The 15154-nt window shown below is 51.9% G+C and overlaps 3 protein-coding genes across 3 annotated transcripts; all 3 read right to left on the bottom strand.

Annotated features, from left to right (window-relative positions):
- Positions 1 to 193: 193 nt before the first annotated feature.
- Positions 194 to 1240, bottom strand: AAFC00_000912 (uncharacterized protein; the record flags this gene model as incomplete). Its single annotated transcript, XM_069347649.1, has 1 exon — positions 194 to 1240. One exon carries the CDS (start codon positions 1238 to 1240, stop codon positions 194 to 196), a length of 1047 nt encoding a protein of 348 aa, XP_069203493.1.
- A 622-nt stretch (positions 1241 to 1862) lies between these two features.
- On the bottom strand, positions 1863 to 3988 carry AAFC00_000911 (uncharacterized protein; the record flags this gene model as incomplete). Its single annotated transcript, XM_069347648.1, has 2 exons — positions 1863 to 3277; positions 3355 to 3988. The coding sequence occupies 2 exons, from the start codon at positions 3986 to 3988 to the stop codon at positions 1863 to 1865; spliced, it is 2049 nt and encodes a 682-aa protein (XP_069203492.1).
- An 8874-nt stretch (positions 3989 to 12862) lies between these two features.
- Positions 12863 to 14518, bottom strand: AAFC00_000910 (uncharacterized protein; the record flags this gene model as incomplete). The annotated part of the gene is made up of 6 exons (XM_069347647.1): positions 12863 to 13542; positions 13597 to 13883; positions 13940 to 14054; positions 14119 to 14243; positions 14305 to 14384; positions 14486 to 14518. The coding sequence occupies 6 exons, from the start codon at positions 14516 to 14518 to the stop codon at positions 12863 to 12865; spliced, it is 1320 nt and encodes a 439-aa protein (XP_069203491.1).
- Positions 14519 to 15154: the final 636 nt, after the last annotated feature.

Here is a 15154-nt window from a genome sequence, read left to right as displayed (position 1 = left end):
CTTCTTTTTGGCGTGGCAGGAGCGGATCGGATTCGTCGTTGTTGTTATCTGGCGTTTCGACTGAGAGCGCGTGAGATTTTTGCGTCTAGTGTGCTCGAAGTGGGAACGCAGCGCTCGGTCGTGGTCTATGCCATGCAAAGCTATTCGCTCCGATGGGAGAAAAAGGGGGCGAGGGACAGACGGGAAATTGCTCTCAGCCGGAAGCAGAGAGAGCCATATCGACGATCAATTTGCCCTTTTCGCCACCGAGATATGTGGCGCCTTCTTCGCCCTCTGTGGACTCGAGGTCGAGACTGGCATCGTAAGCTCTGCGGACCATGTCCTCGTCGACGCGGACGCCGTTCTCCGTCAGCGCGCGCACACAGCCTGCCACTCTCGCAATCTCTCTTCGCGTGTCTGGGCCGATGTCGTCGTTTTGACTCGAGTACATGCTCGCCGAGACCTGGTCTTCTATGCGTGTGATGGAGACGTTGGTCTTGTCCTTTTCCGGCTCGACGTGCTTCGATATCCAAATGTATCCATTGACGCCCAGGATCACGTCGACTTCTCCTCCTCGTCCAGCGGTCTGAATGGTGAAGATCTGGCGCTTGGATCTCACCACACCGCCACCGCCTCCAGTGCCGGAGACAGTGATGAAGTATCCGTTCCTCAACTTGCCGTAGCGCAGACTTCGCGTGTGTAGACTCGCGGACCCGTCCTGGAAAAGCGACTGCACCTCGGCGACGACCAGCTCACCCTCCTCGAAGAAAGTCCTGATGTTCAACTCGTCTACGCTGGTCCTCTTCCGGAGGATGCCACCAGGCAAATTGATGGAACTGAGAAGAAGAGAGGCAGAAAGAGCTCCTGCGACGTCGACTTTCCACCTCCTGCTCTGCACCTCGACGATGCGTCCGATCACCAAGTCGCCGATTTCAGGAGTATATCTTGCGCGCAACGGCACGACAGAAAGCAACTTGTTGGTCTTTTGCAGCGTTCCCGCCAGCGTTGATCGGATCACAGTGGCGAGCTCGGCGTCGGCGCTGTTGGAGGCGAATGTGCCGTGTCCGCGCATCCATTGCGGGTCCGAGGTGATGATTTCTCCCGGCGTGATGATTGTCTTTTGGCGCTTCGAGGGTCTGCTGAGCGCTTCGTCTTCGTGGTCGTCGTCGAGATCCATCTCTTCATCTTCGCTGATGTGTATGTGGTGCTGGAGTGTGTTGCTGGGGAGGGCGGGCGTGGGAGCCAGGATCTGGATGGGCATTTTGCGCGACTTCTGTTCCCTTCTCTTCTTCTTCTTCTTCTTCTTCTTCTTCTTCTTCTCTTCTTCTCTTCCCTTGTCTTGTAAAAGCTCGCGGTGGGTGTGTCGTACAGTCGCTCGCGAAAGAAGGAAACTCGGATTGAATAAATTATTGTAGCGGAAGAAAGTCGAAGCTCGAGAATTGTGATGCAACAATCAAATCTGGGGTCATTGTCGGCTTGGCATGGGCATTCGTCTATATTCCAACACCGTGGCCATTCCAGCACATTCCTGTATCTGTGGCGATCGATTGACCAACACTCGGTTGATGGAATTACGGAACCGATCGTATAGCTACCTATATATCGGTGGGTCGGTTGAATACAACACTGCTGTACAACACGCGTGCAAGTTGAGTTGTGGACAAGGAGACGACTACAAGATTTACCATTAATCATATCTTCTTACTATATACCGAATCATCCAGTTCAGATGGCCGCCGTGATTTCCTTCAAGGTGGAATATGGTATCGCAAAATCAAAACCCGAGGGATTACCTCAACGCCGCTGCAATAGTGTTGCAAATCGTACCCATCCCGAGAAATGTCGCAGAGGAAAAGAAATCATGTCGAAAATCGACTTCGTTGTCATATTAGCGCTCTCGATGTGCCAACCTCGCTGTCTTCCTCGAAGCTGAACCTCGAATATCCTCGCTCATGCCGCGTGTTCGGTTCGTGTCCGGGCTTGTGGACTGCCTTGTGCAGTACCACTTCCTCGGGCTGTACTGTCCTTCTCGCCTGCGGATCCGTGTTTGTGGTGACCTGCGACTCGAGGCTATCGTGCGGGTCGACGCCGTTGATGGCTTGTTCTCGCCGTCTCATCATGTCTTTCTCCGTTATCTGTCGCCCGTCCGCCTGGCTGATCGAGGGCATGTCTCCTGGCATCTCGAACACCTGCGCTCCTCCCGCCTCGTTGAATGCGTTATGATCTCCGACCATCATCGGGCTGATGACTGCCGTGGTCTGGGTGGAGTTGCTCATGTGGCTCCCGCAGCCTCCCAGTGTCGGCGAGTCCGTCGGTGTGGACGGCGTACCTGGTCGGAATTGGAACTTTGACGCATCAGTCGCGGGATGAGTGCTCGATCCCTCCAGCTCAGCCTTCGGAAATACATGTATCCCGGCACTGTTTTCCACGACCGTGTGTGAATTACTGCTCGTCGAGTCTCGCGACGAAGATGATGAGTTGCCCTTTTCGACTGCTGCCAGTCTTCGATTCTTCCGCTTCCGTATCATGTACCACGCGACCAGTGCAGCTATCACACCAAGGCCACCGACCACACCAACGACAATGCCTGCAATGTCTCCGCCGCTTGTACCCGTCGATCCACTGCCACCTGTCGAGCCGGCGCCGCTGTATTGTGTGTTCTCGCCCTCTACTGCAGGCATTATACTGACAATTGTCGATCCGGCATTCTGCACCCACGTGCACTGTGACACGTTGAACGTGGACCTTTCATAGTCGACCGTGATGTACGCTTCTTGCATAAAGGTGCGGCCGAGCGTGTACTGCGTGTCGTTGTGTCCACGACGAAGTGGGAAATATCTCGTCGCATTTTCAAGGCCTTGATATGGTGGTAGTGCGGTAAGGTCGAATGCAGAGTATGGAAGGGTGATCTGCACCGTCGGACCACCCGAGAGGCCTTGGGCGAGGTTGAACGTGACCTCGGCGGCGCGTGCTAGCAATTCGCTGTGCATGCTCGAGTTGACAAAGTATAGGTCGGTGACATTGTCGTAGATGAGTCCAAACTCTTGCTCGAACTGCAGACATGCCCACATCGGTAGCCAGATATGGGGTACCGTCGCGTCGACGAGGGCGTATATGGGATTGGCTAGAAGCACCTTGTCTGTGTCGGAATCGTTCTGATTTGGCGTCGTAATCGACTGGATTGCGACTACCGTATCCCTCTCGTTGTCCGAGGCAAATGTGAATTCCACATCATTTTGCTGGAAGCGTGAAGAGTCGTAACCTCCGAGAGTCAAAGAAGCAAGGACGCCGTAGAAACCTTGAGCATTGTGAGCTTTATTCGCAGTTGTTGACACCAAAAGAACCACAAAAAAAGAGAAAAGAAAAAATACTTACGATACGGAGCACCCGCTGTGTATCCAAACGAAACACTCGGTATGAACTTCTGCTCTTTGAGTTGTGTCATATAACTCGGAGATCCGTTCTCGAGTGTAGTCCAGTTTGTAGGCTTCGGGTTCAAGCCGAAAGCACCCAGATAATAGTCATATACAGCAAGCGCACCTACGGTGGTGTTGTGCAATGTTGGTCCTCCTTCTCCCAGGCCTCCCAGGGTCACAACATCCCAGCCGTACTGTGCGTTGCCCACATAGCCAAGATCATCCTCGACGTCGATGGCGTAGATACCAACATCCTCATAGGTGCTTGACTGGTTGTAATCAAAAATGCCACCTCGTGCATCATTGCAGCTCGATTGATCGCTAGCATATATGCATCCCTGTGGCGCGACAACCCAGGTCTGGTAGGACTTCCATGATGGAAAGACGCGGACTGTCTGTACGGGTGTGCCTACTCGGAGTGTGAAAGAGTTCCAAGAGCCGTCGATACCTTCCCAGGCTTGATCCGGGTTGAAAACGATTGGATCAGGTGAAATTTCGACTCGAGGGAGCAGGGTAGCGGCGCAAACAGCAGTAGCTTGCCAAAGGCTGAGGAAGGATATCCACCAACATCCATATACAAGTACAATGCGCATCTTGCCAGGCAACTCGGAGTCGGCGCTCAGCAACAAGTGGAGCGCATCAAAAGCCGCGCTGCGACAACATATATCGGCGAATTGGCACGAAATTGAAGATATCAAAATGTGAAAAAAGCCGCATTCCTGTCAGCCACGAGAGGTTTGAGTCAAGGCTACACAATGGCAGGAACCCGTCAAGTCACCTACCTTACCTTACGGTACATGTTTCATAGCGTGGCATCCCTCCCGTCGCGCAGGGCGCCATCGGAGGGTGGTAATCCTCCCTACCTTGCCCATTCAGTGGCTTGTGGGTACAGACCTTAGGTACTGTACGGTAGCTTGCGGTACAGTACTCACCACCGGGTACCCGAGTGCATCAGCCCTATTCCTTTCACGGGATAGTGCAGGATCAGGAATACGATGTGGTCAGTGTCGAGCTACTCTGCAGTAGATTGGCTTCTCTGTACCGTGATTTTCGTTGCTGGATGAGCGACATGTCTCATAGGAGTAACATTGTTGTAGTTGCAACAACGATCTGTCCGATGCAGAACGTTGAGCTCTACCCTCAGAGACATAATTCAATAAAACAGAGATTATCATGGTTCGATGCTCCAAGGAAAAATCTGTACCCCGCGGACAAGGCAGGACCTTATCGACGACTCTTTAAGGTAGGTACACAGTGATTTACATCGAGTCCCTGCTCTCGCTCGTGCTTTCCTTGGCTTCAGGCACTTCGCCTACCCATTCCTTAATAGGAACTCGTGCCGTTCCACGACAGTGCAGTCCTGTACTGTACAGTCTTTGTAGTCTTCGGGGTACAGAGCAGCGACATCATACTGCAAAAAACAAGTATTACTCTATTACCTACATAGCTGTGATGAGAATCTCGAGAAGATCTGCCCATGAACCATCGCACGCATCACTATGATATACACTGCATCATCCATCGGCCCATTGTGATCCACACGTTCATCGCGAACGAAAGTCTATTCCGTAAGTCGTGAGCATGGCAAGGTACCTTACCATATACAAGCTGGCGAACGCGCTAGGTTCGTCGCCGTCTACAAGGATGCTTGTTATATTTATACTTTGCTGACCACCGACGTTATGCTTGCAAACACAGCCGCAATATGGAATGCAACGGAAACACGCAACGTACCTTGACACAGGGAGAGCAGATTTGCTTCTATACTTTATGCTTAAAGCACCCCTCGGACCTGATCACGATATTCAGCATCACGCTTCCTTCATGTTGAACCCTTGGAGTCGATCAGTATCTTACTAGATACCACAATCGTGCAGGAGAACCTAGTCGCATGATGACTGGGGGAGTCTGATCCTTGCAAACCAGACAATATTGTGGCCGTCGTCATTGCCTACTACTTTGAACAGTACAAAGGTGATAATGCTGAGGTCCAGAACACAAACGCAAATGCAACTACCTTGGCTTGGGTATTTTTGCATACCCCGCATACATACAGCGAGGCAAGGTACTGTGTGTAGCACCGGGGTTTTTTTTTGTGGTTTGCCAAACCTGCTCCCGCAGGACTGGGACACCACTGTACAGGCCCAACGAAGCTCGTGAGGTCATGACCAATATACGGTGAGATGCTCCTCGTATGCATCCCATCCAACACATTATTACGCCCTGTTCAGGTGTTGTTCACGCAGGTCTGTCTTGGATCTCAGCTCGCTGAAGTCGAACCTACCTGCTGTCAAGCCGAGTCAAGTAGTGCTTAGTGGCGCTAGTCGGAGTTCCGGCCGTTAGTCTGCCAGGGAGACCCAGTAATCAACCGTCTGGGGTCCTTGAGACTGATGCTAAATCAGGCTGCCCGTCTCCACTCTATATGATTCTCACATGATTCGCAGTGCATCGCTACGCGGACGGGTGTCTCGAATATCGCACATACACGCGAGTGACAAGGGCGGGTCGCAACGCCCGTCAATCCTCACTGTCGGGCTGGTAATCTTGGCGCAATCCTGGTGCTGTCTAGAAACCGTACCTTCAACTTCCAAGTACCTTTGAATCCACTACTTTCCTAGTCCTCTTCCTCAGCCTGGTCAGGCTTCGTATCGTTCGGTCTCACGTTTGCTTACTTGCATTTATGTTCGTCGCGCTTCATTCCTTTCGTGCGATTGTGATACCTACTTTGTGATTCAATTCTGCTGTAATTGTCGCCATGAACACTCGCTCAAATTCTACACTCGCTATTTAACAGCAGCATAATGACGTTGCGTACCGTTACTATCGCAGCCCTACTGATATCAACGTGTTCATGTGGTGTTTCTGATCAGAGACAATCTTCCGGTTGGAACTACTCAATCACATCAACGTCGAGCACAATCGTCTCCACAGATCTAGGATTTTCAGCAACAAACACTTCGAGTGTTCCTTCCTCGAGTATAGCATCCAGCCAAGATGGGACATCTTCAAATGCATATGCAGGTCTTGTATCATCTTCAAGCGTTTCAACTTCGAAAACGAGTTCGTCAAGCATTCTTTCGACGGACACTGTCAATCCCTCGGCTGCAACTGCGCGGAGTTCATCGAGTTTGGTCGATGCTCAGACTGCAGTAGCGACGACTGACCAGCCTTCTCTAAATTCTCCCCCAGAAACAGAATCGAACGCCGTGACTGCCCCGACCATCCAGACATCCACATCCAGTGGACCTATCTTCAGCAACACAACGGAAAACCAGTCTTCGGTATGGACATCGATACCTGGTGGCGGGAGGGTGGGATCGAATTTGCCGTTGTCAGCGTTAGGTCACAGCTCTGCAAAAAGTTCTGATGCTGGTGGGCTCCAGGGAGTGTCGTCTGCGACCACTTCTGTGGCTGTGCCGGTAGCTTCACAAGTAGCTACTGCTTCGTACTGGCTCTTCGCGTCTTCTGGATCATCCCCTTCATCCCTGGTAGCACAGACTTCCAGTATTAAATCTGTACTCGGGCAGGCAAATTCAGTGACAACAATTTCCGCTCAGACTAGTCCATCCTCCGGAGCGTTTAATTCGTCGCATATTGGCTCGACAAATGCCATTCCCTCTCCTCTAGGAATATCCGCCAGCACTAACGAGACGTCCTCTGCGAAGGAGACAAGTCCGATTTTAGTCCCTGCCCACTTGGGGTCTGCAATTGAGTCAAATGCGACTCTGCCAATGTCAGGCCCTACCTTTGCTCAGAGTGGCGCGCCTAGTCCGACCATATGGCCAACGGCATATCCAGCGGCCAGCTCAGGATGGATCGTCAACTCAGTCAACGCGTCGTCATCCGCGTCTTCGTACAGATCTTCCTTTGTTGCGAGCGGCTTCTTCCCCAGTGCTAGTGGTGGACATTCAGGGGCAGTGAACAGCAGTATCACCTCTGCACCTTCAGGAATAACATTCTCTGGCACTGCGTCACCGCCTGGAACTGCTTCAGATTACCCCCCGCCACTAACATCAGGGAACCAGACCTCTAACATCAGCATCTGTGGAGGCACTGTCATCAACATCCCAAACGCGACATTGAATTGGTGGTACACTACTGACTTTGACTTCGTCGCTGCTACCATCTCAGCTCAGTTTGACACCAATGATAGCTACACTGGATGGACTGTGCTAGATGCCACTACGACTTTCAATGTTACAAGTGCTTTAGCCGCGCCAGCTACTAGTGTTACAAGCGAGTTCAATACCTGGATTAATTCATCTCTCGAATATGAATACAACTACAGCACTCCACCTCCTGATTATGTTAGCACCGCTGTCATAACACAGGTTGCAACGCAGCAGCTCAATGTTTCGACAGGCACAGGCGCGTTGCCTTCAGATCTAATCGTGACTCCTGCACCGGCAAGCACCGTACTCCCGGGACCATCTGCAGTCGCCTCGACTGCTATGACAAACACAAATTTTGTGTACTTCTCTGAATTTGCTGTTGATATGGAGAAACCTACCAAGGCTCGCAACGGATCTAATGTGTGCCATACGTCTCGAGCCATACACACTCTCCCTTCAGCATATGCCATCTACTATGATCAGGAAGACCCAGCTGGGCAGACCGAGGTGGTTGGTGACTTACCGGCTGAATTTGCTAGCGAGCTTAGTGCCTTGCATTTGAATCTCGCCAGGATTAGACTCGGGACGTTCGTCGCCGAGCCTACGCTTCTTGTAGTGGTCGAGGAAGTTTATGGTGCAGTAGCTGTCCTTGCGGTTACTGCAACAGAGCCTGCCGCTTCCGAGTCGGCTGTTTCCCAGTCTTTGTCGACCGCTCCCAAGACCTTTTCTGCCGCCTCCAGTGTTGAAACATCAGCTACTGTACTCCTCATCCCCACCCCAGGACCAATATCTGAAGGATTAATTACCATGACGCCTCAGGTCGCCTCCTCAGCCGCTTCACTCATGTTACCTACTCCGACCGGTGGTAAATACATTGCACCTACTGGCAGCGCATTAGTTGTACAGACCGAACAGGCAAACCCCAGTCTGGATTTGCCTAAGCCCACCACCCTTCCACGAATTACGGGCACGGTGAGCGACCCGGTAATCATTCCCTTTACTGCTGTTGTTAATCGGCAGCCAACCACCTTCCTGGCTCCCTCCAACGCTGATGGGCAGATAACTACAACGATATCTGGTGGAACTGTAGTGACAGCCAGTGCAGTCTTGGTTCCGAACCTACAGCCGACATCAACCCCGACTAACAAAGTCGATTCTGGTGGCATTGGTGGCATTTTCTCCGCGATACAATCTGGTGTCGACACTCAGTCTGCGTCAGCTGGTGGTAGTGGTAAGGATAATTCTGGATCAGGCAACGGGGGATCAGCCACAGGAGGCGGCAACACTGCTTCAGGCGGTGCAGGAACAGGCTCGAATGGCGGTACTTCAGGGTCAAATTCTGGTGGTTCTGGTTCTGGTTCCGGTTCCGGTAGTGGTGTCTCCACTTCCGACAGCGACGCCAATACTGGAGGCACCGGTACAGGCTCAGGTGGAACCTCCGGAAACGGAGGGACAGGATCAAATGGCTATGGCATCCCTGCGCAACAAAGTCCGGATCTGAGTGGTTTGTTCTCAGCTATTGGCGAAGTAGGGCAATCGGCTCAGCCCGGCGCGCAAACCACGGGGGGCTCAGGAGCAGGATCTTCGCAGAGCGGGGCTTCCAACAGTGGATCTGGAGGCAGTGGAGGTTCTGATTCATCTGCCGGCTCCAGTGGGAGCAATGGGGGTCAATCAGGTAATGGTGCCAGCAGCAGCAACAACAACAACAACAACAACAACAACGATCAAGGACAGTCCAACAATATCCTGCTCCCTATAGCAGTCTCGATTGGAGATTCGAAGACCACCATTGGTCCTTCTTCTAACGTTGTTATTGGCAGTCAGACTCTAGTACCTGGCGCACCTGCCATAACAGTCTCAGGAACTCCTATATCTTTAGGAAGTACCGCGGTTGTTGTGGGTGGTGCAACTCATACTTTCGCTTCTTCGCCCAATACAATCGGATCTGATGGAGGATCCTCTGGTAGCAATGCTGGCTCAAATATGCCTGGGGTTATCACAATCGGCGGCGCTACCGTATCGCAAATTGCTGTTCCAGTCTATGCAGTGGATGGAACCCTGGTGCAGCCCGGTCAAACAGTCACCATACATAATAAGGCGGTGTACGTTGGTTCTAACGACGCCCTTGTCATTGATGGCAGTACTATCAGCACAGCAGCACTTGGCTCACCCACAACCTTCCGAGCTGCAGGCGAAACAGTCGCACTCGCTCCTACGTCCGCATACGTTGTGGAAGGTGGCAAAACATTAATGTCAGGAGGAAGTCCCATCACTCTTGATGGAACACAGTATTCTCTGGCTCCTTCAGCCTTAATAATCGACGGATCCAAGACCTCAACGTTAGCACTATCTACAACATCAGGCCCGTTGGCATTGACCATAAACAGCATGACCTTTACTGCGAATGCTGCCACTGAGTTCTTGCTGAGCCCGGGCAATGTTTTGAGCCCTGGTGGTACAGCGACGATAAGTGGTACAGTCGTTAGTCTGGGGCCCAACGGACAGGTCGCGGTGTACAACGGAGTCACCCAAACGCTATCTCCTCCGATAGTCACACCGGCACCTCCTTTCACCATTGCTGGGACGGTTTATCAACCAAACATGGGCTCGACGTATGATATCTCAGGCCAGAAACTGACTCCTGGCGGTGTAATCACTGTCAGTGGTACGACGGTGTCTTTAGCCAGTGGTGCCTCCGCGATTGTAGTCAATGGCGTTACGAGAACTCTTCAGGCCTTGACACCTGTGGCAGCTACACCCCTGACAACACGCTCTCCTATTCTCACAATTGGAACCAATATAATCACTGGCAAAGAAGGTTCGACTTTCGTTGTAGATGGCTATACGCTTACACCTGGAGGGGCGATTACTCTACAATCAGGCTCATCAGTGACGACTGTGTCCTTGGGAGCACCTGGTAGTGGTATCGTTATAATCAATGGCGTGACCTCTACCATAGCATCCGCTGGAGTTGCTGCCGCAACACTACCGATGCTTACTCTGGATGGTCATGTCTACAGCGCGGTTGATGTGGACAGCAACCCAGCTTACATCATATCTGGGCAGACACTGACCGGTGGTGGTGTGGTGACTCTGAACGGCGCTCGAGGAGTGGAGACTGTATCACTGTCTCCAGGCGGGTCAGTCTTGGTCGTCAATGGCGTATCGTCAACGCTGTCTCCAGCAGCGACCATAACACCAGGGCCTTTGACGATTGACGGACAAGTCTATACCGCTGTTTCTGGACGTACCCCACCTACCTATGTCGTCTCCGGGCAAACACTTACGGAAGGAGGCACCATAATGTTACGCGGGCAGGACGGCACTACGGAGACTGTTTCTCTTTCGCCCGATGGCACATATTTTGTTATCAACGGAAAGACATCAGCAATCCTAGCCGCTCCCACCATCACGGCTGCGCCTCAGATAACGGTCGATGGGCAGATCATCACACCCGAAGCAGGCAGTGGAACCAGCTACTTAGTGTCGGACAAGTTGCTCACACCTGGCGGTAGTGTCATCTTCACTGGACCAAACGGTCTAGAGACAGTATCCCTATCGCCCGATGGAAAGACACTTGTCGAAGTGGTATCCGGTGCAGTGACCACATCAGCATTGCCGACCGCGTTTGCCACCGCACAACCAGCGGCTCCGCTTATCACGATTGGTGGTGATATCTTCACTGCTCTCCCGGGTCCGGGGCCCAGCTACCGTCTTCCGGATGGCAAGACTTTGCATCCTGGTGGTCCCGCACTTACCGAAACCCTACATGGAAGTGTGTATATTATTTCTCTAAGCGCCAGTGCGACAGTGCTGGTCGTTGAAGATGTCGGTTCCGACGGGATCGTTTCCAGAACAGAGTTCGAGACGTTGTTCCCTGCTACCTTGACCAGAGGACGTGGTTCCACCGCCACCTCAGTCAGCGTAAGCACTGCGCAGAGCCTCACGCGAACCGATTCTGGAGCCGGAGGCGCGAGGCAGACTGGAAGTGGCGATGCCAGCTTACAAGGAAGCGCTACAACCAACATTGATAAACGACTCGGCAGCTCCTTATTGTTGGGAGCACTGAATGTCGCCTTGTTTGCCATACTCCTATGATCTGACTCTTTATTGCCTCGCTACCCTCTACTTCCGCACGTACAAAATTCACTTTTTCCCTCTTGCTGTCTTTTTATCTCCTTCTGTTTACATATATAATGACGGAACGTATTGGGCTTTGCTGCGACTCGAGGTTACTTTCATTCGGCGACACACCTATATACGCCACGGATACGAAGTAACGAAACACATTTTGACTGGTACACATTTGCGCTGGGGGGATAGATAATTCATGACCAAAAGGATCTGTGTGGGACTATGAGCCTTTTTTCGCGATTGTTGCTTTCTCTCCGATTCGAATACATACTTTGGAGCCAATTGAGATCTTTCTCATCTTGTCCAGTTCCTCGAGATTATTCTTTCTACGCTTCTAATAACAAGATGTCCTTTTTCGGAACATGAACATCTTGTAAGATCAAGTAAAAGTATTATTAGTCATCTGGTAGGAGAGCAAACAACCAAAAAGGAAAAATCACGGACCAAAATCGACATGTATCCTATATGACCCTGCCCCGAGCGTCCCTCGTCCTCCTGTCCATCGTTCTATAATCAACACTCGATGTATATGTCATCCCAAAATGCTGCCAGCGTCCATTACCAACCCCCCACCACCACCATCTCCGCCTTCTTCCGTTGATCGTCTAGCCCTGTCATCGTGATACAACGGAAAAAATAGATGCTTTGATACGGACTTCATCACTGCAGCGAGCTAGCTAGCAGTGCAGCTCGTGAGCTAGGCAGGGAACCAAAACGAAAAGAGTAAAACGGAAGAAAAGAGAAACGACAGCAATGTACAGAAGATGATCAAGCGGATATCGGAGAAGGAAGGGAAAACAAAACGCATAGGAGCAAGGGGTCAGGTGTGCGATAAATGGCTTCCCTTGTCGTCGAGGTATGGAGAGATTACGGAGACACAGAGGTGAGAGCTTCGAAGTCGGGAAGAAGCAGGGTTGGGTGAAGCGCGTGGTGCGAAGAAAGAAATGGTATGCGAGCGGTGGAAAAGGGAAGAAGAGGCAGAGATGGAGAAAACAAAGAGCGAGACTTGAAAAGGGCCGAAGGTATGATATTTCTGGGTCTTATTGCTGTGTTTCGAAAATTCCTGTCTCTTTTCCTTCTTGGGCTGCCAGCAGCTTCTTCGCATACATCTGGTATCATATTCTCTGCTAGTTCCTCTTCTTTCTCGATATGGTCCCCTTAGATCTCGTTCTAGATCTCTTGCAAAATGGATTTCGTCTTCCCTTTCTTTGCGCTAACATGCTATTGGCGGACACCGTAGGCATCGAGGCCATACTCCAGCTCGCGCTCTAGACCCTGAGAGTTGCTCTGGCCGAACTCTTGGGGTTTTGGGTCTTCGCTTTGTCTGTTGTCCCACTGCGAGGGTATCGGCACCTGACCTGCCTGTTGCTGGTAGTCGTAGTGTTGGGGCTGGCCCTGCTGCTGCATCTGTTGCTGTTGGTATTGCTGGTATTGCTGCTGTTGCACGGGGGCGCGGACCTCGTGGCGGAACCGACGGACTTCGTCGTAAACGGCAACGCGGAGGTCGGGGATCTCCTGCAGTTCTTCGAAGCGGAAGTCAAAAAGCTTGGGACAGCTTGGTTCGTCGGCGGGGTCGTGCCAGATGGCGAGGTACTTGTGCTCGAGTGCTTGTTCCGCTGTGATGCGCTCGGAGGGGACAAAGGTAAGCATGCGCTCCAAGAGGTCCAAGGCATCTGGGTTTGCGTTGGGGAAAGTGTGTCGGAAGGGGATCTTGGGCATGTGGGGCAGGCTGGCAACGTATTCTCGAGCACGAGGTTGACGAATCATCTGGAGCGTGTTCTCGTCGGGCGAGCCCAGGCGCTCAAGGATCTTGTTCAATTGGTCGACGTAATCTTTGCCTTTGAGGAAGGGCTTGCCACCGAGTAGTTCGGCCAAGATGCAGCCAACGGACCACACATCGACTGCGAATCTGTGTCAGTGATCGAAGAAGTTCCTCTGACTAGAAGGAGACTTACTGGCTTTCGTGTACTCGGAGAAACTCAACATGATCTCTGGTGCACGATACCATCGGGTAGCGACGTATTCAGTCTGCTGCCCAGCTTTACCGGGTTCGTTTGGGTCTGGCGTGATGCCTCTGGCGAGGCCAAAGTCACAGATCTTGAGCTCGCAGTCGGCGTTGACGAGCAGATTACCGGGCTTCAGGTCGCGATGAAGGACGTTTGCGGAGTGAATGTATTTGAGACCACAGAGGATCTGGTAGATGAACGACTGGAAGTGGGCGTCGGTCAGAGGCTGGCCAGAGCTGGTAGCTGTTAGCATAGGTTGATGAGCTGTGATATGGGCTGTATGTTTCTTTACCGAATGATAGCTGCCAGATCGCATTCCATCAACTCCTCGTAGAGGTAGACTTCATTGTACGTGCGCGGGTCGCCCACAATGTCCATGTCATACAAGCAGGTGATATTTCGGTGTCCTTGGGTTTCAAGTCAGCAGCAAATCGCGAGCGAGATAGCCTTACGGCAGCAGAAAAGACAAACCTCGGAAGTGGTCCAGAAGCTTGATCTCTCTCAGAGCTCGCTTGGCGAGAATGCGTTTGCTAAAGACATTTGTGATCTTTTTGATCGCCACTGACTCGGTGGGATTGTGTTGCGATTGTGCAGCGCTGCAGCGACAGATCAGTAAGCTGCATGTCAAGTCAAGCACTCTCGGGAGGATGACAGTACCAGACAATACCGTAAGCACCCTGTCCCAACTCTTTCGTGACCATGTACCGAGAGTCGACACTGAAATCCTGGTGGAAGACCTGAGAAGGATGTGATCAGTCCCGCTCCCGCACACGCGACGAGCTGCTGTCGGGGAACGAGTAGTTGCTATCGCATCAGGGGGTTGTGTCTCTGCTCGTACCTTGAAGGTCCTGCGACCGCCATGCTCAGTCATGCTTGCTGCCCTGTCCTAGTTCTATTGTGTTTTTTGACCGAATGCGACCGAAACAGGTGGCTGGATTGGTCAGGACAGTATATGTGAACAGAAATCAGGCAGCTCTCTGTGTCCGATTGGAGGGACAAGTGGCCGACGAGAACAAGGTATTTGAGAGGTGTTGATGCGCTACACGAAACACAATATATTGCAGCGATTATCAAAGGTTGCGGAGCGTGCGTGATAGCGGGGTAGCTTGGACCGGTCAGGGCGATAATTACTGGACTCTAAGGTGAGGACACCCGCTGCCCAATGTTGTCACACTGTACAATGTAAGCGCCGTGGAATAAGGTACAGAGTACAGTTGGTGGGGGTGAGACGAGAAGAGATAATACGGGCAGGGTTGTTGATTGTGTGATTGAGAGAAGGATGTTTGGCAAACAAGATAAACAACGACAACAATCCATCAATAAAGCTGCGGTTATCCAAGAACAACAAGGGACTCTTAATTCGTCTCTGCCGCCGCAGGGAATCTCTCAGACAGCTAGGTACTGCAAGAAACTCATCCAAGCAACTCTGGTTCAGTGTGAACTTTGGCCGTAAATAGCCGAGTTTGAGACTTGCAATTGGTCAATCTCACGCGCGCCCTCCCGTGCC

This window comes from Neodothiora populina, assembly GCF_041146345.1.
Source record: "Neodothiora populina strain CPC 39397 chromosome Unknown canker_contig_12, whole genome shotgun sequence".
NCBI classification, from domain to species: domain Eukaryota; kingdom Fungi; phylum Ascomycota; class Dothideomycetes; order Dothideales; family Dothioraceae; genus Neodothiora; species Neodothiora populina.
This window is presented reverse-complemented; position numbering and strand designations above follow the sequence as displayed.